Raw genomic sequence first — 25,246 nt, forward strand, 5'->3', positions numbered from 1 at the left:
TTTATTGGTGAGAAGCACACCAGTCAGCGAGCTGAGGTTTTGCTATCATTTTGAGAATAATTTTGTTTGTTATAAAGCAGTTTGCCATAAGAACATAACACCTAGAAGTCAACAAGTTTCAATATCTCCCGAGTGTTGGAGCAGCAATCTTCTGTCGTCAACTTTAAAATGGTTGGTGAGAACTATTTTGAGATGATTTGATAAATATAGGGCCTACCTCGAGCTTACAATATCAAAAAGGTTTGAGAAAATTCTCTGGATTTGCTTTGGGTCAAAAAATGATAAGAACACGTTTGGGCCTAAATCCTGTATTCTTAGGTTCAACTTTTATGTCATTTTAATTTTAGCGTAACTCTCGCGTTTCTGATCATAAATGGCTTGAACAGTTTTAGTGCGTTTTTTCTGTAGGGTGGAAAGTGAAGATTCATAGAGAAGACAAATACACGCATGCAGTAACCTTAGTACTTAAGTATTTTTCTTGGTAACAATATTTTCAAACTGACGCATCGTTTCTTCTGTGTTGTTATGTTTTTAAACTAATTTGATATTCCTATCATTTCTTTTTTGGAATTCATTATTTTACAATGGACTGTTTCAATTATTTCTTTCCTAGGAATCGACCCCAGAGAGCCAGCTGGAAGGTAACCATTGAAATGAGATTGAGATCAGATCCTTTAACCCACGCAGAGCATGACTCCGCTGAAAGATGAATCCATTTATTCATCCGCAATCATTTCTTCAGTCAGTCGATCGATCGATCAATCAGTGAATCAATTAATCAACTAACCAAACAAGCGACCATCCATGCATTCACTCTGATGAAACGCTACTAACGCTCGAAACGTCAGCTTTAAAACTCTCTACGGTGGCCAATTCGCATTATCAACTCAGTTGATAACTCACAACAAAATTATTCCTCGCCACTGACAGACCACAGTTTCTACCACGCCTCCTACATCAGTGAGACTAACAGAAACCTCACAACTAGATTGACTGAACACAAACAAGCGGCGAGGAGGGTTATCAGTTTGTTAATGAGGTTAAAAAAAAATTCGACAACCTGATAGAGAAATTATATTTTTGTTGTTGGATTTTCCAGAATACTATGAGGCTTTCCGTTATTTTGACAAGGACAACAGTGGTTGCATCACAACTAAAGAGCTGGGAACATTGATGAAGTCCCTTGGTGTAAACCTCACAGAAAATGAATTACAGCGTATTATCAACACCGTGGATATTGATGGTAAGTAACGAAAGGGAAAAAGTATTATCGTTGCTTTCCTGGAGTTATCCCCATCGACGTACGATCTCATTGGTTACTTTGGAGGTCACGTGACCAACACCTAATAATTAAACCGTTTCTGGTGAAAATAGTGAATAGTTGTTGTCAGTCGAAGGTACTTAGTCCGGTTTCTATAAACTGATTGGTCAGTTTTATCGTGATGTTATTAGCTATAAGACTCAAGTGGCGTAGGTCGGTCGTGATTGGTCGGGCTCGATACGTGAGTGAAGTTAGATCGTTCTGCTCGGTTCGTTTCTAATGTTAATGTCGTGAATGAGTCGTTTGTATGGTGCCGGTAGTGGTTAACAACTGTTGAGGGGAGTCTGTTCCAAGTTAGTAAACCAGCTTTCCAGAGTCAGTCGTTGAAATTAGTTGGTGCTGTAGGTATTGCGCAGAGTCCCAGTCAATAGTGTGGTTCGTAAGTCGGTGATGTTCAGCAATGTGATTGTTGACAGCTTTCCCCGTCGCTCGTTTGTGTTCAGTCTAGTTTTGAGGTTTCTGCCAGTCTCACCGATGTAGGAGGCGTGGCAGTCGGAGCAATTGATCTTATCTTCGGTTCATAGGTTTGTGAGCTCACAAACCTATTACCACACTACGTCAGTTACTGACTAACGTCAAAGACAAAGACGAGCCGAGGAACAGACAGGGAGCAGTGTGTAAGATTACATGTTACCCCAGGTTCAAATCATTTGCTGTATTACTTCGGGTTTGATCAGATAAAATTATAAAAAAGATAAAGTGTTTCTCCATAGTAACCCCTATATGTTGTCTTCAAAATGAAGACACGTTCGCTAGGAGGGCTGAGAGACTTATTGTGCTCCCGACATTCCATGAAAGCGCAAGCGCTATTTACCGTGAGGTGCCACCATAACATACTTTCTACTTATCACAGGAAATGGTATGATGGATTTCCAAGAATTTGTGAACCTTATGTTGACAAAAAATCAAAATGGAATGGAACTCTGCGAAGCTAAAGAAGCTTTTAGAATCTTCGACAGAGATGACCGGGGGTTCATCCTTACATCGGAGCTTCGGCAAGCGTTTGCGACGTTGGAAGAGGACATCCCTGAAAGCGAGCTGGACGAGATTTTAGAGGACAAATGCCAATCAGGAAACAGAAAAATATCTTTTGAGGGTAAAGATATTTTAACATGTTATGGTGTGATTTGTTTAGTGTCGCAATGCCATTCGTAAGAGTCATTTTCTGTTTGTGGACAGTGTTCTGCAAATTTCTGTGGAGAGTTGATGTTTAGAAAAAACCCAGGAAAGATTTATTACTCGACGTTTCGGGGTCATCGTGACTCCATTATCAAGAGACTAGTTTAAAAACATGCAAATAAGGAAAGGTACAAGAATAGCATAAATTAGAATGAACGGCTTAAACAAACACCTTTGCACGGATGGAATCCGTTTGCACGTTCAGTGTTGGCTTACGCATGCGAATATACAACATTTCATTAACAAGGCAATCAAATTTGCCGTTACATTTCGCGATGACGTTGAATTGCTCGATCAAGCGTTCAGGTATTTCACTATTGTGCTGGAGGTGGTAGTGTTTGTAGATAGAAGATGATTTCCTTTTGTGCCCTTCTACGCGATCGTGTAAGTGACCACGAGTATAGCCCACATACCCTGCATCACACAGGTTACATTTAAATTCATAAACGAATTCTCGTTTATGAATTTAAATGTAACCTGTGTGATGCAGGGTATGTGGGCTATACTCGTGGTCACTTACACGATCGCGTAGAAGGGCACAAAAGGAAATCATCTTCTATCTACAAACACTACCACCTCCAGCACAATAGTGAAATACCTGAACGCTTGATCGAGCAATTCAACGTCATCGCGAAATGTAACGGCAAATTTGATTGCCTTGTTAATGAAATGTTGTATATTCGCATGCGTAAGCCAACACTGAACGTGCAAACGGATTCCATCCGTGCAAAGGTGTTTGTTTAAGCCGTTCATTCTAATTTATGCTATTCTTGTACCTTTCCTTATTTGCATGTTTTTAAACTAGTCTCTTGATAATGGAGTCACGATGACCCCGAAACGTCGAGTAATAAATCTTTCCTGGTTTTTTCTATGCCTTTGCTTTAGCAAATCCCTGCTGATCAAGAGTTGATGTTGGATTGAAATAGAAACTTGAAGGGGTGCCGCCAAAATGCGTTTATCATTGAGAGAACTTTCTCAAGAATTAAACAATGTGTTACGCACAAAGTGTCTGATTCAAAACGAGGGTAAGCCCAAGACTGTTGATATGAAGACTATTCTTTATTTTCATACACGTACGGATAATTTCATTAAAGATGTTTTACTCTTAGCCTCATTTTGAGAGTGAGGATTTTTGAAACTGGGTAATGATCTATTTCTGGTTAGATTTGTATTTGGGGATTGCAAAGATCTCAGCGTTTATACCTCTTTTTCTGACAGAGTTCAAGATGATGATGCGAATAGAAAGTTCAGAGGAAAATGCAAAGAAGAACTCATGTACAATTCATGCTTTCAGCAAGTGAAATCACATTCTCTTACTCTCTACTTCATTATGGTATCTTTATGATTACTCCAAAAAGAATGATCAGTCAGTGCCTCAGTGACCCTTGCATAAACACATAATCATAATATAATCGTGAATCCTCCTTGAGGGGCAATAAAAACAATCAGGGCCAGTTTAAGAATTGTTTAGCGAATTCAGAACTTGCGTCAATCCTAATTTGCTTGAAGTTGATAAAGGGGCTAAGTTTCTATAGAAACTGTAGTATTGTGTCGGTGGGAAGTCATTTGTTCTGACTGACAGAGAGCTAAAATTTGAAAAATTTGAAAACTCTTTATTGTGGCGAGTTACCGTTATCAACTCAGTTTACAAAACAATTTTTCTTACACAGATCGCTCTTTCTACCCTAATTTTAGCTCTATTTGGGTGTGAACCTTGTTAGAAAGGGGCTAAAGGTCTCTTTTTTAATTCCCCACACTGTTTCCTGTTGCAACATCAATCAAGCTAGTAACTATCAGGTTAGCATGCCTGACGCCAGACCCGACCCTCTCTTCCCCTAATTTAAGAGAACTGAGTGTCTCCTTATCGCTCATAGTAGTTGCTACACAACTCAGTGCAATTAGAACTTCGGTAGATTTTCATTGCATGATAAGGATGAACTGGTTACTTTATTTTTCAACGATTTACCCTCGTTTTTCTTGCGAGAATAATTGTACCTATTTGTGTGGGTATTTTTATTTATCATCCTTTACCACACAGTTGCAGCAAAAACAAAAAAAGAAATAAGAACTGTAAACAAAAAGAAATAAGTAAAAAATCTTTCCAAGACAAGTGAGACAAGGCGCCATTCTTCTCGTCGCCAAAATGTCTCAAACTCCTTGAGCGAGTTGTCAACGAACAGATTCAGTCCTATTGTTATCTTATGGTAAGTACTGCCTCCAAACCTTGAGCGGAACTGTTCGGCTGAAAACAAAGCAAAATCACTTAGATTCCATAGAAACTTCGAATTGATCGTAGCATGATCTCGCAGCTAAACGGGCGTGGAAACGAATTTACGCTCAGCTTGCGTGAATGGTTTATCCCGCTGCTTTAGCTTGTGTGTTGGTGGGCTCGTATTCACGCGTTGCCCCACTTGAGTTATAAGATCTGTCTGTTGCTGACTTAAAAAAGGGAAAAAATAATCTCACAAAGCAGAGGGGACACAGGTACCTCAAGGGGCCCCTCCTTAGCTACGATTCTGGATTAGATTTTTATGCTTTGTGCTATGCACGGTTTTCATAAAAGTACAATCGTGTGTTTTCCAAAATCATGATTGGGATAGGCAAGCATACCTTCCTTTCTAAATTTCCCTACCGTCCTTTGGCGACGTTTCACAGAAGGTCGTAAGAATACCAGCCACGCCATTCTGTCTAGTACGTGGGTCTGCAATATGTGATAATAACACATATTCCATTCACACCAGCAAAACTCGTTTAGTTAAACCAGGTTTAACTGAATGAAAAAAACTGAATTTTCCATTAGTTTGAAGTATTCACAGACTTTTTATTTTAAAAGTGCTAAATTTTAAGTCGATAAACATCGGTTAAAGCAGCTTCTATGAAGAAAATAATATTTAACTGTCTTTAACAAAACAGCTATAAAACATATTTAAGCTTTGGTGTGAATGGGCTAATAGTCTTTATAACTGCGAATCAGATCAAAGAGATCACCATAAGTAAAATTTTTTTAGAAACTGCAAAAGGGAAAAAATTATCTTTGGCATCTTACCTTGACCCAATCAGGCATTTCTATATGAACATTCATGTGATAGAAGGAAATGAGGAGACAAGAAACAGCGATAGCACAAACGCACTCGAACATTACAAAGTAAGAAAACTTGCAGAAAACAGGCAGATCTGGACTCTTAGGCATCCTATTTAATGCCTAAATAGATAAAAAAAAAGTGAATCCATTTAAAGATAGATACTTTTAATAACTTAATCGCCCAAGATAAAATTTAGACCCAGGTCTCCTGAGTTAGCTCTGGTAACTAGTTCTATTCCTGGGTGGAAAGAGGCACTGCCAGGGTAAAGATTTTTGCTTTGCTCAAAAACACAGTCGTTAGACTCATTGATTATAATGATAATAATAATAATAATAATCATCATCATCATCATCATCATATCATCATTATCATAATCATAATAATAATCGTAATAATAATCATCGAAATATTTATCCAGGATAAGCCTTCAATGCAAAAGTACTGTTATCAACAAGGTCCAGCTGATTAGGAATTAAAAACTAAGAAATAGGAAATTATTATAAAAATATCTAAAAGATAGTACCCATTAAAACAAAAATACTCTAAAAACTGCTAAAAAGTGTTGAAAATAACATAGAAATTGCAAGCAATAATCGTCCAGGACTGAACTTAAGGAGTCAGTCATTTTTTTTATCGCTGATACCCCCAGAAGACTCTGTAATTTCCTTGTGATCCCACCCCCTCGCCCCAACTTGCAGTTAATTGGCAGTCAATTTTCTTCAATCCCCCATTTATACTCTTCTCTGATCCCCCCTCTGTTTACCCTAAAAACCGTGTAATCCCCCCCAAAATCCCCCCGACCCCCATCCCTCTGGGATAATTAATGACAGGTTCCTAAAAACCCAGTTCCCTTACACCAGAGTCCACGTTACAGCCTTCCCCACACTATGTCATACTTACCCTTAAATAATTGACCCACATGATGAAGAGAGTGTTGATACCAACACCAATTCTCTCCCCAGTCTCCGTCGGAAGGAGGAAAACAAGAAGTGTCAGCATTGCATTCGATAAACACGGCAAAAATAGGATCACAATGTAATACGTTGTGTGACGTCTTAGCTGCATGGTGAATGTCACGGAAGGACTTGTGTTAGTGTCGTTGTCATGCTGGTCAACAGCTGTATACAAAGGGACGTTTATCCTCGTAAATTCATTGCAAACTTGTTATTAAGTATGTCCGTTAAGGGAAAGCATTTTGTGTTGAGAGATCTTTGTTTTGAGATTTCCTTTGTTAAGTTGTAAATTTCGGTAGTCATTTGTAATTCGCCAGGGCGTCCGCGGTCTCATGCGTTCAGTTGTTTCTTAATTGAGTTCCATAAAACCTTTCCGCATTAACATATTCTCGCTGATAAAGTTTTGCCAAAACTCAGAAGGGTGAAGGAAAGTAAACTTTTGCTCGAACATCTAACTTAGTTGAAGAAAGAAAAGGAGTCACAAATTATTTTTGGTAAATCAAAGTACATCTCCCTTGATTGAGTAATTTGAGCCGATGGAACTTAGCATATGATTTCCTATCGCATTTAAAACATATGGATGATATCATGAAAGGCTTAATTAACCAAAAGAGACCTTCTCGAATCGATCACTCTTCATTCCATGTTTAGGGCTTAAGGACGCTTTCAGTTAGCCATGTTGCTTGGTTAAGTTGTCATGGGAATCATAATAAACAAAACTTGTCAAATTCAACTGTAAAAAGAGGTTGTTTACCGCGGTATTCCATAACTGACCAACCAGCTGAGGACGCAAAAGCCTCCTTTGACTCGGCCAGTATTGATGATTTGACATCTGCTGAGAACTTCAGATCCTTGTTCGTGTACGCCCATGTTCCTGAATAAAAGGGGGGCAAGTATCTAAAGATAAGCTGCGTTGGTGGGAGAGAAGGGTAAGAGGCTAAGGCTCTAAAAGTCAGCTTTACAAACTCCTTACGGTGGCCACTAACAACTCAGATTAGAAAAACAAATTATCGTGTTCCTGAATGTTTGTTTATCAGTCTTAAAATCGTGTTTGCAAGGAGCAAGAATGTGAAATCTTAAAATCATTTTAGCGAGAAGCAAGAAAACGAAGGAGTTCAGCTGAACGTGGACTCACCGAATTTAGGGTTGCATCTTTGAATATCAAACGGATACATGGTCATGTCCATTAGGCACGAGATACTGAGGATTGTCGGCACGGCTATTTTGATTTGGCCGTCATATCGAATCTCGGCTAAGACGCTCAGACCATCGTCAGAACTTTCAAAAAGCGGGGCAAAACGTGACTCAAGCCTGTAAGTAAATTGTTTGAAAAGTGGGTAAAGACAACAATCTTGGTAAGAAGCACCTCTGGCCGGAGCTTATTCCCCAACTCCCCTCCTCCGGAAACCGCAGAAAGACGCGATTAGGAATATTGCTACCCCCCCTGGATAGAAGCTGTGGGGGACGGTCTCATGGTAAGTGCGCTAGACTCCAGGTCGAGAAGTCTGGGTTCGTGGCCTGGCCGGGTCATTGTGCTGTGTACTCACAGTGTATCTCTCCATCCAGGAGTACTGGAAAATTGTCAGGAAAGCCTGATGAAGTGCCTGAGGGTAACCTTGGGATGAACTGGCATCCCATACAGGGGGGATTGGTGATAATCCTTGTCACTTAATGCTATAGAAACTGGCATATTAAGCTCCGGCTTGAGCACAGACTTTACCTCTATTTGGATGGGTACTAATTCTTCAAAGATCCCCCCCCCCCCCACTAGCACTTTAGGGAATGCGAGAGTCAAGTGTCTTATCCAAGAACAAAACGCTATGACCGGGCCAGGTTTCGCACCAGGACATCTCGACCCAGAATACAGCACTGTATTCGTTTTGTCCTCGCCTCTCCCAAACATTGTAATAATTTTGAGTTTTCCAAACTTAGTAATGGACAATGAAGAAACGAGTGTTTTTACTCACGAGTTTAATAGTCCTACGGGTGGTGTCCAGATCGTATCTACTGGTAAGTTAATACGTGTCAGGTTTCCATACTGCGAAGGACTCCAAATTAAGGACCGATCTTGCCAGGTCTGCAAAGCGTGCAAATAGTATGTTCCGAACGATATGCCAGCAAAGATAGATTTTTAATTGTTGATTACTCCATGGAAAAAAAGACAGACAGACACATGCACAGACAAGCGCATGATAAAACGGATGATCATGTAGAAGAAGGGGTAGGCAGATAGGCCAAGGAGTCAAACTACAAAAAACGGAGAAAAGCTGCGAGACAGACAGCTCAGAAAGAAGGACGGAGACAACTTGGACAAAGAGACAGACAACACTAGTTATGTAACGAGTTTAACAAACATATTCCATGTCAAAATGTGGTAGAAATAAAAAAATTGGCGCTGAGGCGTAGCCGAGTGTGTCACTGATGTTTCTAGTGCATTTTGACGTTCTCTGTGAATGATCTATTATTGTGGAGACCCTCGCCAACATAATATCTACTTATTTTATAGAATAAAACCAAACAAGCAGAATAATGTTCATGGTGTCTTCATTTATGTGTCAGTCCTCAAAAAGATCATGAGCAGGAACAAGTTAGAGAAAATGATTTCCCATTATTTTCTCATTCAGCTTATCATACAATTAAAATAAAGAGCACCCACTGACCAGTCTAAGCCAAAGGCTCATCCGCGCAAGCTGCTCAACCACATCCTGGAAAGACAATGAATGAAGACAAATTTCACATAACTGGGAAAATTCAAAACACATCAAAACTTTTTTAACAGAAGCTAAAGAAGGATGCCGTATTCCTCAAATAAGCGCCCGGGCGCTTATTTAAAATTTGGCAAAAAGCGGGGCGGGAAGGGGTCACTATACGCACAGAGGACAGGAATGGGTTTGTACCATCCTTCCTAAGAACATTTGCCACTCACAAAACAACAAGGAAGTCTTTAATCGAGCCTTAAACGTTATCTGGCACGAGGCACAATTTGTATCTTTTCAGAATAACTTAGAATCAAGGTATATCTTGCGTTGACCTCGCTAGATTTCACAATATCTAGTCTAAGAAACCATCATTTCTGTTTCTTTTTACTTTTTTTCCTGATATTTTCTCTCAACTATCGGAAGGGAAGCACTGATGCAATTAGTGAAAGGGGTGTTTGAAGAACGGCGCCCCTAATTGCATTAGTGATCATGACAAACAAAACGACAGAAACAGCAAAAAAGAATTTCGCGCTTACCACTCTGAGCAATCTATATGGCTGAAGGCCCAGTGAAATCTCGAGTACTTGTGACGTATTCTCAACTGGTCTCACATCCGTATTATAGTCCTTCAGCAAATTTTCAACCAACAGTCGATCGAATGAGGCACATTGCAAACCTAAAGAGGTGATGTCTCTCTTGGAATGTTGGGATATAAATTACGCACGGTATGCTACTAGAAAGAATACGGTCAAATAGGGTTTTCCAATTTTTAGCAGAAATTCCGCGGAATTCGAGGCTGAACTTATTGATAAATAGAAGTTCAGTTAGAGCCAAACTGCCTGAGTTAAATGGCGAAACAACCACGAACACAAACATCATCACCTCTTTATTGGATATACTACCTGAGCGCGGAAGATTGGAGCGAACTTTTGATAAATTGGAAAACGCTATTGCTTTGTACAATTGTAATTATGTGTATTTTTTGCAAATTACATTAGATTACATGAAATGTTTTTGCCGCCTGGCACTTAAAATTACATTCATTAAATGGATTGCCAACTTTGGCAGCAGGTATCAATTTTAGTTTGTTTTCAACACAGGGTGTTTTTACGGGTGACTAGCTTGTTGTTGGTTTAATTTTAAAAATACCCAAACAGGACAAGCTACGATGTTTACAAAAATATTGTTAAATGGTGGCATGTGTAGAAAAATGCAGATTCAAAAACTTTGGATGCACGATTGATCATTGCTGTGGAGAAAGTGCTTTGTATCTACAACCTTGAATGGATGTACACAATGTACTAGTATCTGAAAAATCAATCCGCTTTTAAGTGATCAAGAAGATTTCCTGAACCGTTCACATAACTTCACAGAATACTTTTTTCCTCATATGAGATGTGAAAATTTTGAAATTTACTCCTAAGGAAATATTTTGTATTATTGTCACTGGTCAGCACATACATTCAGTTCAGTATTACGAGGCTTCCCAATTTCATTTCTTTACATTGCAGGTAGTTCTCTGCTTACCTTGAAAAAAGGCTGAAAGTATTATTGCGACAGTCACGATCGTAGAAGACATGGCAAATCTTCATTACTTTAGAGTATTACCATGAAGTAACATCAGAAACGCAGCGATGAATAATATGAACAAAACGTACGAAAATATTTCACCATTTTCCAGTTTTCCGTACTAATAGCGTGAGGCAAACTCGCAGCCTGAATTAATAAGCTGACGGTGTCGTTTCTGTTTTATTACAACCTCAGCAAGTTATTAATCAATTATTAATGATAGACTTGCGCGTTTGTGTCAGGTCTTTGGAGAATCAAGTCCAGCGAACGATAAATCTGCTTATTACTCATGTAACGACCAACAAAACCCCGATGGAAAGACCACAGAGTTTTCCGGTGACTCCTTCATCTTTGTTACACAGGATATAAAAGCATATCAATCGAGATGTGAGGAGGCCCAAACCGTGAGTCTCTGGACTACAACTCCTTTATTTTCCGTGGTGACATTTTCCTTATTATAGTCTTTCGAGAGAAATGCTGAACAAACCACATTGCACTAAACCTGATTTTTTTAGCACAGTCTACCAAGAAGACGATCCTTAGAAAGTGTGGAGGAGGAAGAATGGAATTCCATGCTCCTCCATATTCCTTATCAAGTCGTTTCTTCAAATTGCAACTGATGCTTCAAGTTAGAGTAGCCTCTTACCCTGACACTAGGCAAGAAGTGCTGAAGTGATCTTCATGGTTGAATGTCCTTGTTATAACAGCTAATTAACCCAATCTCCCCTTCGCGTATATTTCCGAACGAGGGACAAAACAAATCACTCCATTAGTGCCCATATTTTGGTTCAAAGAGGAGATTGCCTCAGAATCTCAATTTCAATCTCGTTTTCATTTCAGGGGAGAAGAAGGAAAAATGATAGAACTAGTGATAACAAAAAAACACCAGGGATAGTCTGCATCAGTATATACCACAAAGACGAATTGCGCTGTTCGAGCGCGTTGATTGGCTGGTTCAGAATTTCGAAGTAATTAGCAAGGAATATTTACCTCCAAGTATTGCGTGTCAATCTAATTTCTGACCATTTTTTGTATATCAACAGAAATAAACCGATTTTTGTTTGAGGTAGGACACATACTAAAATAATTATCCACCTTAGTGTCGATGAAAGTAGTGAATATTTCACTTACCGCTTCGCGGCTCGGTTAATATTCACCACTATTCACCTCTACTTCGCTGAATAATTGTTAAATGTGGACAAAAGTACGCTAAGCATTAACCTGGGTGTGCATGTGTGTTTATAGTCTGTAGGTCTTTTCCACACGTTATGTTGCGTGGGTGAAAATAAGCTCTACAAAACAGATTGCAAAAAATATGGTATATGTAATTGTTTTATTCATGAAATAAACTCGAAAGAAAATTTCAATTCCATTGGAATAAATTTAAGACCTTCCCATTTGATTATATCAAGTTAAAAGAAAGTTGACACATACTGGATAATAATATTTTTACTTAAGAAAATAACAAAAATAATGTAATGTTATATCATTTGCTTGTGAGAGAATTTCACAAAACGAGGTTATAGTTTCAATAAATTAATCTCCCTTATGATTGCCTCTCCAAATCATTTCACTTGACCATATCCACTGATTTCCTTTAACAAAATTGACGTTCATCAGGTGCAACAACTGTAAACACAGTCAACAGACATTGCAAAACCTTGTAAATGACGAAACAAACTGGTGCACATGTGTAATTGAACTCATGCCTATCTGTCAGTACCAGTGGTTGACTCATCCAGTGACGGAAATGAAACGTAGGTTTATACTTCCGGTTTTACCAGTTTGATGAATTCTGTGGGATACAAAACATAAAGAGAGATTATTACGGAACCTAGGAGGTGTCTGAATCTCAGAAAAGGGATAATTTAATTTTCCTTTAATTCACTTTTAATGCTTTTAATTTTCTGAATACAAAAGATATTATAAAATTCTTTTCAAAACGCTTGACCCGAACAGACTCTCAGCTACCTACAATCCGCGACGAAATAGTTGGTATGTTCCATTTAGAGTACAGTATACAGGTGTAACGTAACATTTCTATCCCTAATATCCTTACTCTACCCCTGTGCAACGTTGAAACTTGCCAGGGTACTTAAGACTTATTGTGCAAGATATACCATGACGATTTTTCAACATGTTGCAGTATGGAACCTCGTCGAGCAAACTGTTAAACGAATTAACACTCTATTACCTTCAAAGGTGATTTTTCGTTTCCGACTTTCCTGAGAATCTTGTAATATCTCGTTGATGTCTTGTTCTGGAATGCTTTCCCCCATGTGCCGCATCACGTAACGAATCTCGTTAGAGAATATGTATCCCTTGTCGTCACCGTCAAAAGTTCTGAATGCTTCCAAGAGCTCCTTCTCGTCCAGCGTGTTGTTGTTTTGATTAATCATCATGTTCACAAACTCGCCAAAATCCACCACACCATTTCCTTTTTTCAATTGAGGGAAAAATGATAGTTAGCCAGCCTCGTTTGAATAGTAAAAGACGATCTAATTGCGTATCCGAGAGTATCTTTCCGCGAGGTGATAAGTATTGACAGAGCTCTTTTCCAATGAGTGTCGTAAAACAAAAATAATTACAACGACTCATCAGAAGAAAAGGGAACTGCCTTCGAGAGCCCATGAGAAGTCGAAGGAAAAACAGCCAAACCACCTAAAGCGCGGGAAAACGCCGGCGACCAAGCTGTGGTTGGTTTTAGTTTTGTATCTGATTGGTCAAGAGAATAGCACAAGTTTTCTGGACCAATCACAGAACAAAGTAAAGGAATACCAATGCAATCTCGGATTACTTTCGACATTCGATGTAGGGCCGTGACTGAGTGGAGCACGAGTGACCCTCACGTCAACTCCTATTAGCAAATTATTGTGTCAATAACGAATGCGAGATAATCGCATTGCGAAACTAAGATACGAAATATTCGATGCTATCCCAGCCAAATTAAGTAATTGGTCAACTTTGTGAACCAGTCATATACAGAGTTTTTGTTATAAACTCCAAACTGTTTGAAACTATGAACAGGTATGAAGGCCGAATAGCTCGTGGATTGCAAGGAAAAACAGTAGATATGCTATGTGGAGCTGTTTTATAAGCAGGTATAAGGATTCAGTCTACTAGTTAGTATTCATAAAAAAGACCTTCAGGAGGTAAAATGCTTCTTAACGGGCACCATGTTCTCATTTTATATACATAGGATGATTCGTTAACAATTTGAGCTGCAAGTTTTCCTCGACAAGCGAAGTTCAACTTGCCAGAGACAACTTTACTTCGAAAATAGCTTGGTTTTGTCAACTGAGTTGATCGATCAGTGTAAATTGGCCATCGTAAAGAGTTTCTAAAGCTGATGTTTTCAGTGAGCGTTAGCCCATCCTTAGAGCAAAAGACGAAGGGCTAGCGCTTGAAATGTTGACAAATTCAAATTATGTTAGTGTAATACCCTCCCCCAGCCCCCCTCCACCGACTTAACACAGAAAATTTCCCCCGTCAATTATTTGCCATGAAAAGTTTACCTTACCGTCATAATCTACTTCATTGACCATATCCTGGAGCTCGGTTTCCGTGGGGTTTTGCCCGAGGGATCTCATTATGGCCCCCAACTCACGGGTCGTTATATAACCATTGCCATCTTTATCGAAAAACTTGAACGCATCTCGGTATTCTGGGAAACGTAAGAAAATATAAGAAAAAAGATCAGTCAATAATTTTTGTGGTCGAAGTGCATTGAATGTAGCTGCTCAAGCTAGTTTGTAAGCACTCCACTCTGCATATAATTCCAAACAAAGAAAACATGGCAAAAAATCCTATATACCGGTAAAAGAAAAAACTAAATATGTAATTCAAAATACATAACAGACTGTGTCGCTAGTCATCATATGAAACTAATTTATGACTACTGTCAGGTAAATGAATAGAGTTTAAGAGCCAATAGTTAAGACACGTACACGGGTTTTGACTACAACAAATTGATCAGTTCCGTCGCAAACACCTGACCTCTAGCAAAGACAAAATAATCACCTTCTGAACTTATAATCTGCGAAAGACAAGCCTTTTCCGCTCGCAAGTTCAAGAATCGGGATCCGATTTCATAAAATGTTTCCATGAAATTTATCTTCTGATAGTTTATTTAGTCCTTAGATTTGAGACACCTAAAACGTTTACCAAAAATGTCTCGGCAAACATACAATCTGCGTTCTTTTCTTCGATGTTTACTAGTCAACTAACGATGAAGGACCGTGTTTATAATATATATGATCGTGTATTCATCTGGTGACCCTTGTGATTCGTTTCTAACCTATGAAATACGGTTACAGATCGCTAAAAACATGTAATACTTTTTTTCAGACGTTTTTTTGGGCAGGAAAAACCTGTCAGGTGCAGTAAAGCCTATCCAAACATCAGAGGAGGTATGTATTATAGTATTTTCAAAGCATTATTAGCATACCAGGGTATTTCGTGCGAATTCAACAAATTCCGTCTTCAGGAAACATATTCGTTTTCTGTTGTTATGCTAACTCTGGCTTAAAGTAGTAAATAGTAATTGTGATTATTCAAAATCTGTAAAGCGTCGTTAGATCTCAGAATGTACCTTCAATCTGTTCCTCTGTAAGTTTATCCTGCAAATAAACGGAAAAAGATACATGGTCAGAAAAATCAAATGGGATGCGCAGATAAATATGCGAGGACAAAGCAGACGAATTGTAAGCGGTGATTACTCCCCTCGTAATCTGTGGGAAAAAAAATGAATAAATTACATTGATCTTTTTTCCAAATTTTCCCCTCGTTTCAGACAAAATGTTTTAAAATGAGTTTCATCGGGTGACATCTGGAATATTGATCTACCTCAATTTCCATTTCAGAGCCTTACGGTTGAAATTTCTCGCCTTTATGTCGATGCTTTTCTGAACTAAAATTCTTGCTGTTTGTCAAACCGATAGCGATCGCAATTGCATGCGCTTTTCCTCTGTCTTAGCCAAAATCTAGGAAATCGAATTGAATAATGAAGAAAGTTCTTCCTGTGTACTTTGGAAAATCTATTTATAGTGCCTACTTTCACATGCGTAGTATTATTTGTAGATAAAAAAATTATTTTGTAGCTTCGCTTCTTGGTCAGGCAGGGCAACAAGCGTTTCAAAAAGCGAAAAAGAAAAAAAAATTCAAATTGTTGTTACATAGGTCATAATTTTGAGCGAATGGTCATTTTAAGCAGCCTGTTAGGTATTGTCCAGCTTGAGTTTTTGTCTTAGCTCGGCAGGAAAATCATTTTAAATCTAAATTTCATTCTGCACTGAAAAATCAGCAAAATATTTTTGTCAAAACCTTGAAAAGAAGACGATTTATGTTATTGATTCTATCTGAAGCTCATCTTCTTAGCGTTTGAAACGGGACCGATAGATTCTAAGTTATCTTATGTATAATCGGCTCTTTAGAGATCGCGCATTTAACCTGATCGGACAGCAAGGCCGCTCAGAGACAGGCGGTGTATTTGAAAAGTTTGCCAATTAGATAAGAAAAACAAAAAATATAATAATAAAAGACGGCTAAGAATCCTATCAAGAAATTACAGTGAACCACATGGCGTTATTCCACCGGGCTAATTTTGCAATATTTAATTTTGCGCAGAAGTTTCCCAGCGGATGTTCATTGAATTTCAAAGCTATGGCGCTTTTCTGCATAAAACGCTTATACGTTTATTCATCAAAGTGACCTTATGCCGGGGGAGGGGGGGGAGGGGGGGTGGGAAGGGTACTCCTCGATATTTGTCTTGAGTGAGTAATCCTGTTTCTGAAGTTTTCATTCTCTTCTTGAAATCAAAAGCAATACTTGCAAGAAGGAAAAGGTTTCCTACCTGCCTCCCGTACTGCTTTATTTATTCCAATTATAGAAACAATTATAAATTTGCGATGCAAGAGCCCAGTTAGACCTTGTAATGACTTCCGATTGAATTCTGGTCAAGTAAACAATGCATCGAACAGGAAAAATATCTTCGTCTGAAAACAATGACCAATTACAGAAAAAAAAATACACAAAACACAATTATCCTATCTCCGACCAAAATCATCAAAACCCTTTATCGCTGCATAAGGACATTTTGCCTTCTTTAAGGGTTAAATCTTACCATACCCTTGCCCCCCTCTTTTTTAGTCCTATGCCCCCTGCCTCCGCCCCCAGCGTTCCTGCTCAAAGGTCTTGCATGTTTATCTAGTTTGAGTCACTTATTTTAGCAGGTGATTTTCTAAAATTGTTATTCTTCGACAAAAAATTGATGACAGTTAATTTGAATATCACCCCGAATCCATTTCGCAGAGACAATCCTTGTGACAATATTTATTTCAAAATGACCAGCATTTCAATCTTTGTGCTGTACAGAATTTAATGAAAGCGTCGAGTTTGCAAAGAGGTTTGACATGTTTTCAGACCAACGGAAATGGAATAAAATTAAACTGTGTACAAAATATACATCCTAAGCTAGTATCGCTTTTTTGAGGAGTTTATGATGCTAGTGCACCAGATACAAATTTTTCACCGAAGATTTTTCGCTCCCAATGACAAGGGGGCTGAAAAGAACAGTACTTTTTAGCATTTAATTCTTTTAGTCAGTTATTCAAGGCTAACCATACAGCTAGTTAAATTTACAACCAAAATTCCTTCCTCTCCCGAGTTTTTGTTCGTGAAAAATTTTAAATCCAGTCATATGTGTCGTAACCGAATAGTTCCTTTCAAAGATTTCCCCATTTTCTCTTTCAACAACCATATCATGCATCACGTGAGGTGAAGTGCAAGTTTATACAATAGTATGAAGTTAAGTCTGACAAAGTCATGTAGAAAAGGCGAAATCCATTTTCACCAATGAAGTAACACTGATATCAAGTAAACATCGGGATTTACAAGCAATTCCAATTTTCTTAAAACATTACAGGAAATTTGCCATGGACTTGTGACACATTAACTTCCATGTTTACGAAAGGAGCTACTGTTCGTTTATTTGCCATCGTGAAAACAGCGTAAGTAACGCAAAGAGTCAGTCAGGAAGCCTCAAATGATATTAAGTCAATCATGAAATACGTCATGTACGCTGGCTTAGGATCAGGGTTTTGAAACTTAGGCAATATGGATCAAATGTTCGCTTCAAATAACTAGACCGAAAAAAGAAAATGCAATTGCGCTTTCATGGGAAGCCGGAATTTATTAGAATTCAAGAAAGAACGCCAATTAGTTGTTCTTTGTTGATGTTGAAGTTAATTTTCACGAGCAAATAAACTGATAGATTTAAGATTGCCATTAAAATAAAGACACAGTTAGTTTCGCCAAATTTCTTTGAATTTTGGTTCGATTTAGTTATTTCAATGTTTAAATTTGTTGAAATGTTTTGATTTTTTATTTATTTGCACGTGTGTTGCAGACAATTTTTAAAAAAGAAACCGGAATTTTTTGCTGTAAACATATTATTTCCTCAGGGAAGTTTTAATTTTAGCATATGTAGTTAGAAAATATCTGGGACTGCTTTCGTGCTGCAAGATAAAACTTGTATAGGATCGAGCAGGCGTGTAAAAAAATGAGTTCTGGCGGCATTCAATCTGGTTACACTGTCTTATGAATGCTATTTGAAAGCAACTCTCGGCTCTCCGTCCACTTTATCTTGGGAGAAAGCAATTATTTTTTTCCATTTAATCATACAAAAAAGTATTAAGAGGGAACTATTTTCGTCTTTAATTTCAACTTTCCGAGTTAGAGTCGCGGTGAGAGGTCTTATTTACAGTTTTTTCCTCTAACGACTAGAAATAAAAAGAGCTTGTGTTTTCTTTGCCAGGTTCCAGAAACCGCCCTGACTTCTCTACGCTAGAGAAAGCTTGTAATTTGACGTTTACTTCTTAAGCACTCTATCGGAAATGAAATAATCGAAGTCGTTATTTTTGAAGTTAAAATGCGCTTAAGGCTTACAATTCTGTTCCTAGGATAAACGTCGAAAAAGCCTCGAGGCTCTTCGACGGATGTTACTTTCTTCTTAGCAAAACTGAAAATTTTTTAGTGATTGCCTTGTTTTGATTCAGTTTGCAATTTTGCAGAAAAGAAGATATTCTCTTAACAAACATTGTATTCTTAGTTCAAGCGAAAAGTAAAGAAATATTTCAAAGACGTATTGTTCGTATGACATCTAGAACATATTGTAGATATTGCATTTAGATTCCAAGAACGCAAATTTAGGAGGCAACACTGATTTTACAAAAATATGATATACCTCAATTTCCAGCCTTCGCTCTCTAGTTGACATTTTTAAAGTCAGTCAAATGTCCTTGCGAAGAGTCGTAAAAAGTATTCTCCTACAGGGCTTGTGCAGCTTGCGTCGCGCAGGGACTGATCCAATCTACAACACACTTTGAGGATTTGGTTTCAAAATGATTTAATTAATCCTTCAACCTCAATGAAGACCGAAAAGAGGGACAAAATGCAAATAAATGAAAGTCAGTCTGTTTAGAGAGTTTTTGTTCCGAAGTCTTGATCAATGTTGTTAGATGAAAATTAGTGGGGTGACACAATAAATCTAATTCAATCTTGACACCAATGCGTAGAATTGGAGTGCTCCATCTGATTTCAGTCCGATGCGTGCGGTTGCTGTTATTATTGTGTTTTCATTTCCAATCAGGTTTTTTTTTCCAGCCAAGTTTTTGGATTTGATAAGAGCCCTTTGCTAAATGTACTTCGTCTTGAAATTCCTCGTTGTATTTGCTTGAAGTAGGTTAGGAAACCCGCACATTAATGTCACGATGTTCTCAAAATCACTCATCGTCGAATGTTTGTCTTTCAAAATGACATTTCACATCGAGCGTTCGTAATAACACTACTCTATATGGCAAATTACATACTCTGGCTTTCAAAGTAAAAATTCGGACCTGCTTTGTGAGAAAATCTGTTTCTTTTTCTAAATATTTTACCGATACAACTAAAGATAAAAAAATTATTGACTGCTCGAAGATTTTGGCGTTAATACCACAGTGTTACGACCTTTTTTTACATTCATTAGCATTCATAGCCGAGCGAATTTCGAGTTACGATCAACGAAAAGGTTTTTGAGTTTTTAATCAAATTTTTACCATGACAATTTCGGATTAAGGTCAAAATTTACTAAGGTAATTTTATATTACAATTCTCTCTCAACCCCGAATATCTTTTGTACATTTTCAGATGAATATTCATATCGTGTTTAGATATCCTGAAGTCTTAAAAGATTTAACTGTCAGGAGTTTAGACTAGCAAAAATAGTCTAGACCTAATTTTTTTACGGGAATCCCTCAATTCAGAATCTCATCTTAAAAACACTGTTCATTTACTACAAATCGCTAATTTTCTTCGAGTTTGTTATTCTCCTTGCGTGTGTTAATTGTTAATAGATTTGCCGACAATATTTTCTGTGACCGACCACAGAGCAAATCACCTACCATGATAAATTATGTTCCAAAATTCAGTTATTCTTTGACGCGGTGTGGTTGAAAATTTTTCGTGAACTCGTCGTTTTTAGATAATTCTGTTACCAATATCATCTATAGTGTCCCAGCCTGTGGTTTCTTCTAGTTTATTCGATTACTTGCAAACCACTAAACACATAATTTATGCTCTCTAAACAATAAAAAGTATTTTACCCACCAATCACGATAGAGCTATCTAATTGGTCATTTCACCATGACCAGAGTTTTCTGTTATTAATTTTTTCATGTCTGGGATTCGACCATTCACCAGCTTAAAAACTTAAGCAAAGCTCATTATTTCTGTTTACTATTTAAGATGCTGTATCGGTTAGAAAGTGCAGGTATCTGGAACTGAATCGTTCGAAATTCTGGTTAACGTTTGGTATCAGATGCTGTTGGTCGAATGCGGCGGAAACAAATGACATTTTCATTAACAAAATGACAATACAAGAATATTAGAAAGTAAGGCCACTTTAGCGCTTTTATGAGATTGTTACCTGTTTCTTATTTCGGAATCAATTCAAATTTGCCTGCAATTTGATTTACGTTATCGGAAACGGTGTTATTAAAATTCACAAAGCCTCTTCCATAATAGACTTTCTTTCATGGGTTTCAAAACATGAACCTCACCAGGAGGAAGAAAAACCGCAGCTTTCTTAATTTCTTTGTTAGAAGATCAGAATATTCATGCAGCAGGGGACAAAAGAAAATGAAAAAAGTTAGGATCTGTTTTCAAGTTTGAGGTGTTTATTCACCAGTTACAGATATCGCAAATTACACCCTCACCAATAAGAAACCACGAAGCTTTTCATAATCAAGAAATTCTTCAATTCATGCATTATTGATTCGGCGAAAATTAATAGTTTAATGCATTTTAAAGGGATTATTTGCGCTGAAAAAAAACCACAAATTATTTATTAGCTCGTTACAATCCCGAAAGGTGCATCATACCTAGAAATCTTATGAAAGTTCTCGAATTAAATTAGATGTTTCCTCATCTCCTTCACACCGATTACGCATCAAAACAAGGAGCAAGGAAAGTTGAATTTGAAAAGATTAAATTACTATTAGACTACGTCTCAGAATGTTGTAGAATTATAATAAACTGCGTCTCAAAAGGTTTGAGATTACAGTAACCTACGTTTCAGAATGTTACTTTTTCAATGCACGGTCCATTTAAATTACTGCGGCAAAAAACAATACAATTTACGTCAATTAAGGCTCATTAAGTTATGCCGTAAACTAAAACCTGAATACATTTCAGGAGAACTTCAAAATGATCACCATATAGAATTAATTCGATATCAGCATCTGACATAATACAGAAAAGTCTGTGTTACACCCTGATTCACTGAATCACCGAAAAATTTTCGAAGCCTCGTTTTCATAAAAGTAACCTTATTTTCTCAAGACGTTCTTTCCGTGAAAACTGTTTCCCTAGCCATGCAGGTAGATGGTGAAATTGGGTTTCAGTTCCTTTTTGGCTATTCATCATTTCAACAATCTACATCCGGCCTTCTTCGTTTTTTATATATTTTTCAAAACAAGCCCACATCATTTGTCCCGCACTTAAGATAGTTGCTCCCAATTTGTTTACCTGTCATCTCTGTTTTCAGTGAATAGTTACATGCGAGACATTCCTTCCTTGCGTGTTTCTTTTTTGGTATAGTAGTTTCATGAAATATTGCTGGTTTTCAGTGTCACGCCATTCAAAATAGATCAAAATAAAAAATAAAAACCGTTCAATCGATTTAGTCTAGAATCTGGAAATAGAAAGAAGCTAGATATGTAAAGACTCTCGCCAAGATTCAGGTCACAGCAATTTTTCTTACGGAAGATATGAGGAGAAACGTTTTTCCCAAATTTATAGAGATTTGTATGGAGCCGCCATGCTGGTGCCCACCTAGATGGGCACCAACATGGCGGCCGGAAACCAGCAGAAACATCTGTCACTGAGTTTTGCTACAAAAGCGTGAATTTATCTCTCTAAGAACTCATAAACGTAACAATGATACTTTATTCTAATACAAGAACTGTTCAGATAGCTGAATTTCCCTAAATAAGTCACCTTTTAAACCAACATAACAGCTCTCTCGCTCGTCATGTAAAGGCCACGTCACGCAAAAGCTTAGAAATTCAAGAGTAGTCTATCACTAAACCAAGAACCCATTTGGAGTGAAAATTTGTCTGAATATTAGTTTTTAGCTGCTCTAATACATCATGAAAGTAAAATCTCAGGAGGATCAATAGTTCTGAAGTCTGAAATTTAGTGACGTCACGTGAAAACCAGCAATTAATGATTCTAAAACTAATTGTTTCAGACTATAATCAAGAAAAATAAGTAATGAATTTCCAAAATTGATAATCTCATGGGTTAGGTGAGTGTTGGTCCTGAGATCATTTCATTTCTTGTCTTATCGCGCAAATTCAAAAGATATTTAAAGAATGTTCTAGTTTCGGACTTCAATATTAACGTAAAATAGAATATTATTTTTGTATTCTTCAAATTCACCTGCTCTGAGCTTATATAAGGGCCTCAGCTGCATGAAACAAGGCGGCTTTACAAAAACATCAGATGAACTCAGATGAATTTTAAAATTCACCTACATATTGCAAGTGAGACGTTAAATGCCAAAATATTATTTTGCACATCCACAGTTTCGCACTAGAGTTTTGTCAGAGTTAAGAAAAATATTTCGCGGTTCCCTGCCCTTATAGCTTTTTTAGCTCAAGGCGGGAGGTAAAATCGTTTTTTTTAATTTGGTGACTCGACTCACGTTGCATTGGACGACTGCCTTCATAAATGATCGTAAAAGTTTCTTCGCGTATACAACTTCTTGAAATCTGTCCCAAGACTAACTTTAGGTTGAAGCGGGATGGCGTTTGGTGTGTAACTTTGATTGAAACATTTTCAGCCGATGATTCATGCATGTCCTGGATTAATCGAAAGATCTACAACCAAAATATTTTTCTATTGTTCGGAAACAGGGGAAATGGAATACGTAACCGGCGCAGCAGCTATAAGGTTTCAGGAAGAGCGTTTGATATGACGATTGTAAGTCGAAATACCCGTCGAAAGATCTTTATATTCTTGTTTGCAATAATCTACGCACTTATTTTCTTCGAAGTCGGAATCATTTACCAGGAAAATTACGGTAAGAAGACAAACAGAACGTCAGAAATTTGGCGAAGAAGGGAGCTTGAGATCGACTTCCATCATAGACCAGATGTTCTTATCGAATCCGTGTCAAGAGGCGAGGAAATCACAAAGACTGCCCTTGATGACAGTTTGCGTGCAATCGTAAAAACGACACGGCCATCATATTCGGTCAACAAGAGAAAATATCCCAGGCAAGGAGACTCAGATATTTTGGAATTTTGAATCATTTTGATACTGAATTTCAGCGACCGGAAATGCTAGATCCTAGGGACATCAGAATCAACTTGTCATCGTGCAGTTTTGGCACATCTCCTAACATACGTGATTCTGTATGATACATGCCATTTAACCTCTAATGTGAATTGTAGAAAGACTTATTTCGACCTCTGAATAAGTACAACGAGACTTTTTTCAGCGTTTGAAAAACTCGGTTCAACCACGGTACTGTTTAGTACTCTACATACTTCATGGACCATAAACTTAACAGCAAAACATCTCTGTTGAGAAACTGCCGGAAAAGACCTGAGACGAGATGGGGAAGGTGTCTGTTAAAGAAGGGATAGTTGCGACTTCATAGTGCCAGGCTCCCTTAAAGTCGGTCGATCAAAACTTATCCATGCTCAATAAAAAATAAAAAGGAATAATGTGCGTATTTAACTTTTCTTGAGTAGATTCAACCGAAATACTCGTTCATGAAACTGGTGTTCATTAAGAAGACAACGGGCTTCTCATTTGGCGTCTTATCTCTTTTGGCAAATTGAAATCACCGCTTATCAGTCAAGGCAAGTTTGCACAGCATGTTTTTGTTGAATTGAGCAACACACAGCATGCAACAATCTTCAACTGTCTCTACAATTGTTATCGATATGCAAATTAATATCGATATAAATATCACCATGAATTTGCCCAACTGCGATGCGTTCATCAGTGAAAAGTAATGCAATAGAACGAAAACCAACCAGGTAATCTTCGCTAGATATTTTTCAGCTAATAAACAATAAACCAAGTGAAAAATAACCTGCATTTTATGGTTAGTTAATTCCCCCAAACAGATCACGTATAACGTCATTGAAAGAAACCCTTAAACTTTGAATCAACGTTTGTTTATTTCAAAACCTCCGGTGATACTCGGCTGAGAATAACTCACACTCCTCTTTTTGACAGAAGCAATTCTGATTTAGCATACGAGCTCATCTCTTTTGACTATGACAGTCAGTGCTTTCTTTGTGTTCGTTGATAGTGAACAAGGCGGAGAAAACTGCATTGCAAGTGAAATATAACAACAAAGTGACCCTAAGGCCGTGTTTTATCTCTCTTATTCAACCCATCTTAGACAATAAGACATTATATTCAAGCGGTAAGATTATAAATGATAGCAAGAGTCCCTACCGAGATTTTAGGATCATGAATCCTCAATTTCCCCATGTCATCGAATATAACATTTCTTCCAAAACCTGGATTTAACAAACTGCAATAACGGAAGCAAAATATGGAAAACCTGGCCAAGTAGGCGTGAAAAAGGTTGGGTTTATTTCAAAAGGACAATCAAATTTGCCTCTGAAATAAAAAAACGTCTTTATTAGGCAAATGTACACTTTTGTCTGAAGAGAAACCAATTTCCTAACAGCTGAAAACATAAGTTGCTCCAGATAAAAAAAAATACACGAAGTTTTTCTTGACTGAGAGCACGACTCTTAACTTGTGTTTTCTCAGTCTGATTCTACAAAGCTCAACAGAAATGATTTTAGTTCTAGACTAGATTTTGCGCAGAAAAAAACGTGAAATTATTCGTAAATTTGTATTCATTCATTTCGT

At 37.7% G+C, this 25,246-nt stretch overlaps 3 protein-coding genes across 7 annotated transcripts; 1 reads left to right on the forward strand and 2 right to left on the reverse strand.

The window, feature by feature from the left end:
* Positions 1 to 44: 44 nt before the first annotated feature.
* LOC113670311 (uncharacterized) lies at positions 45 to 3,975 on the forward strand. The gene is made up of 5 exons (XM_089183703.1): positions 45 to 171; positions 614 to 641; positions 1,100 to 1,243; positions 2,175 to 2,417; positions 3,719 to 3,975. The coding sequence occupies exons 1-5, from the start codon at positions 169 to 171 to the stop codon at positions 3,799 to 3,801; spliced, it is 501 nt and encodes a 166-aa protein (XP_089039829.1). The 5' UTR covers positions 45 to 168; the 3' UTR covers positions 3,802 to 3,975.
* Positions 3,976 to 4,396: 421 nt separating this feature from the next.
* On the reverse strand, positions 4,397 to 10,972 carry LOC113670341 (neuronal acetylcholine receptor subunit alpha-5). 2 transcript variants are annotated; one of them, XM_027186474.2, is made up of 10 exons: positions 10,763 to 10,972; positions 9,772 to 9,911; positions 9,197 to 9,241; positions 8,504 to 8,613; positions 7,672 to 7,847; positions 7,291 to 7,410; positions 6,484 to 6,701; positions 5,547 to 5,702; positions 5,111 to 5,201; positions 4,397 to 4,742 (listed from the first exon to the last, which is right to left on the reverse strand). In XM_027186474.2, the coding sequence occupies exons 1-10, from the start codon at positions 10,812 to 10,814 to the stop codon at positions 4,528 to 4,530; spliced, it is 1,323 nt and encodes a 440-aa protein (XP_027042275.2). In that variant the 5' UTR covers positions 10,815 to 10,972; the 3' UTR covers positions 4,397 to 4,527. The 2 variants fall into 2 exon arrangements, with proteins under 2 accessions (XP_027042275.2, XP_089039826.1); XM_089183700.1 differs by lacking the exon at positions 9,772 to 9,911 and having other exon boundaries at positions 10,763 to 10,868.
* Positions 10,973 to 12,123: 1,151 nt separating this feature from the next.
* LOC113670340 (neo-calmodulin) lies at positions 12,124 to 24,930 on the reverse strand. 4 transcript variants are annotated; one of them, XM_027186470.2, is made up of 5 exons: positions 24,821 to 24,930; positions 15,396 to 15,423; positions 14,325 to 14,468; positions 12,999 to 13,241; positions 12,124 to 12,599 (listed from the first exon to the last, which is right to left on the reverse strand). In XM_027186470.2, exons 1-5 carry the CDS (start codon positions 24,854 to 24,856, stop codon positions 12,568 to 12,570), a joined length of 483 nt encoding a protein of 160 aa, XP_027042271.1. In that variant the 5' UTR covers positions 24,857 to 24,930; the 3' UTR covers positions 12,124 to 12,567. The 4 variants fall into 4 exon arrangements, with proteins under 4 accessions (XP_027042271.1, XP_027042274.1, XP_027042272.1 ...); XM_027186473.2 differs by lacking the exon at positions 24,821 to 24,930 and adding an exon at positions 20,245 to 20,387; XM_027186471.2 differs by lacking the exon at positions 24,821 to 24,930 and adding an exon at positions 19,047 to 19,199.
* Positions 24,931 to 25,246: the final 316 nt, after the last annotated feature.

This window comes from Pocillopora damicornis, chromosome 10 (assembly GCF_964200805.1).
Source record: "Pocillopora damicornis chromosome 10, jaPocDami1.2, whole genome shotgun sequence".
Classification (NCBI taxonomy): Eukaryota; Metazoa; Cnidaria; class Anthozoa; order Scleractinia; family Pocilloporidae; genus Pocillopora; species Pocillopora damicornis.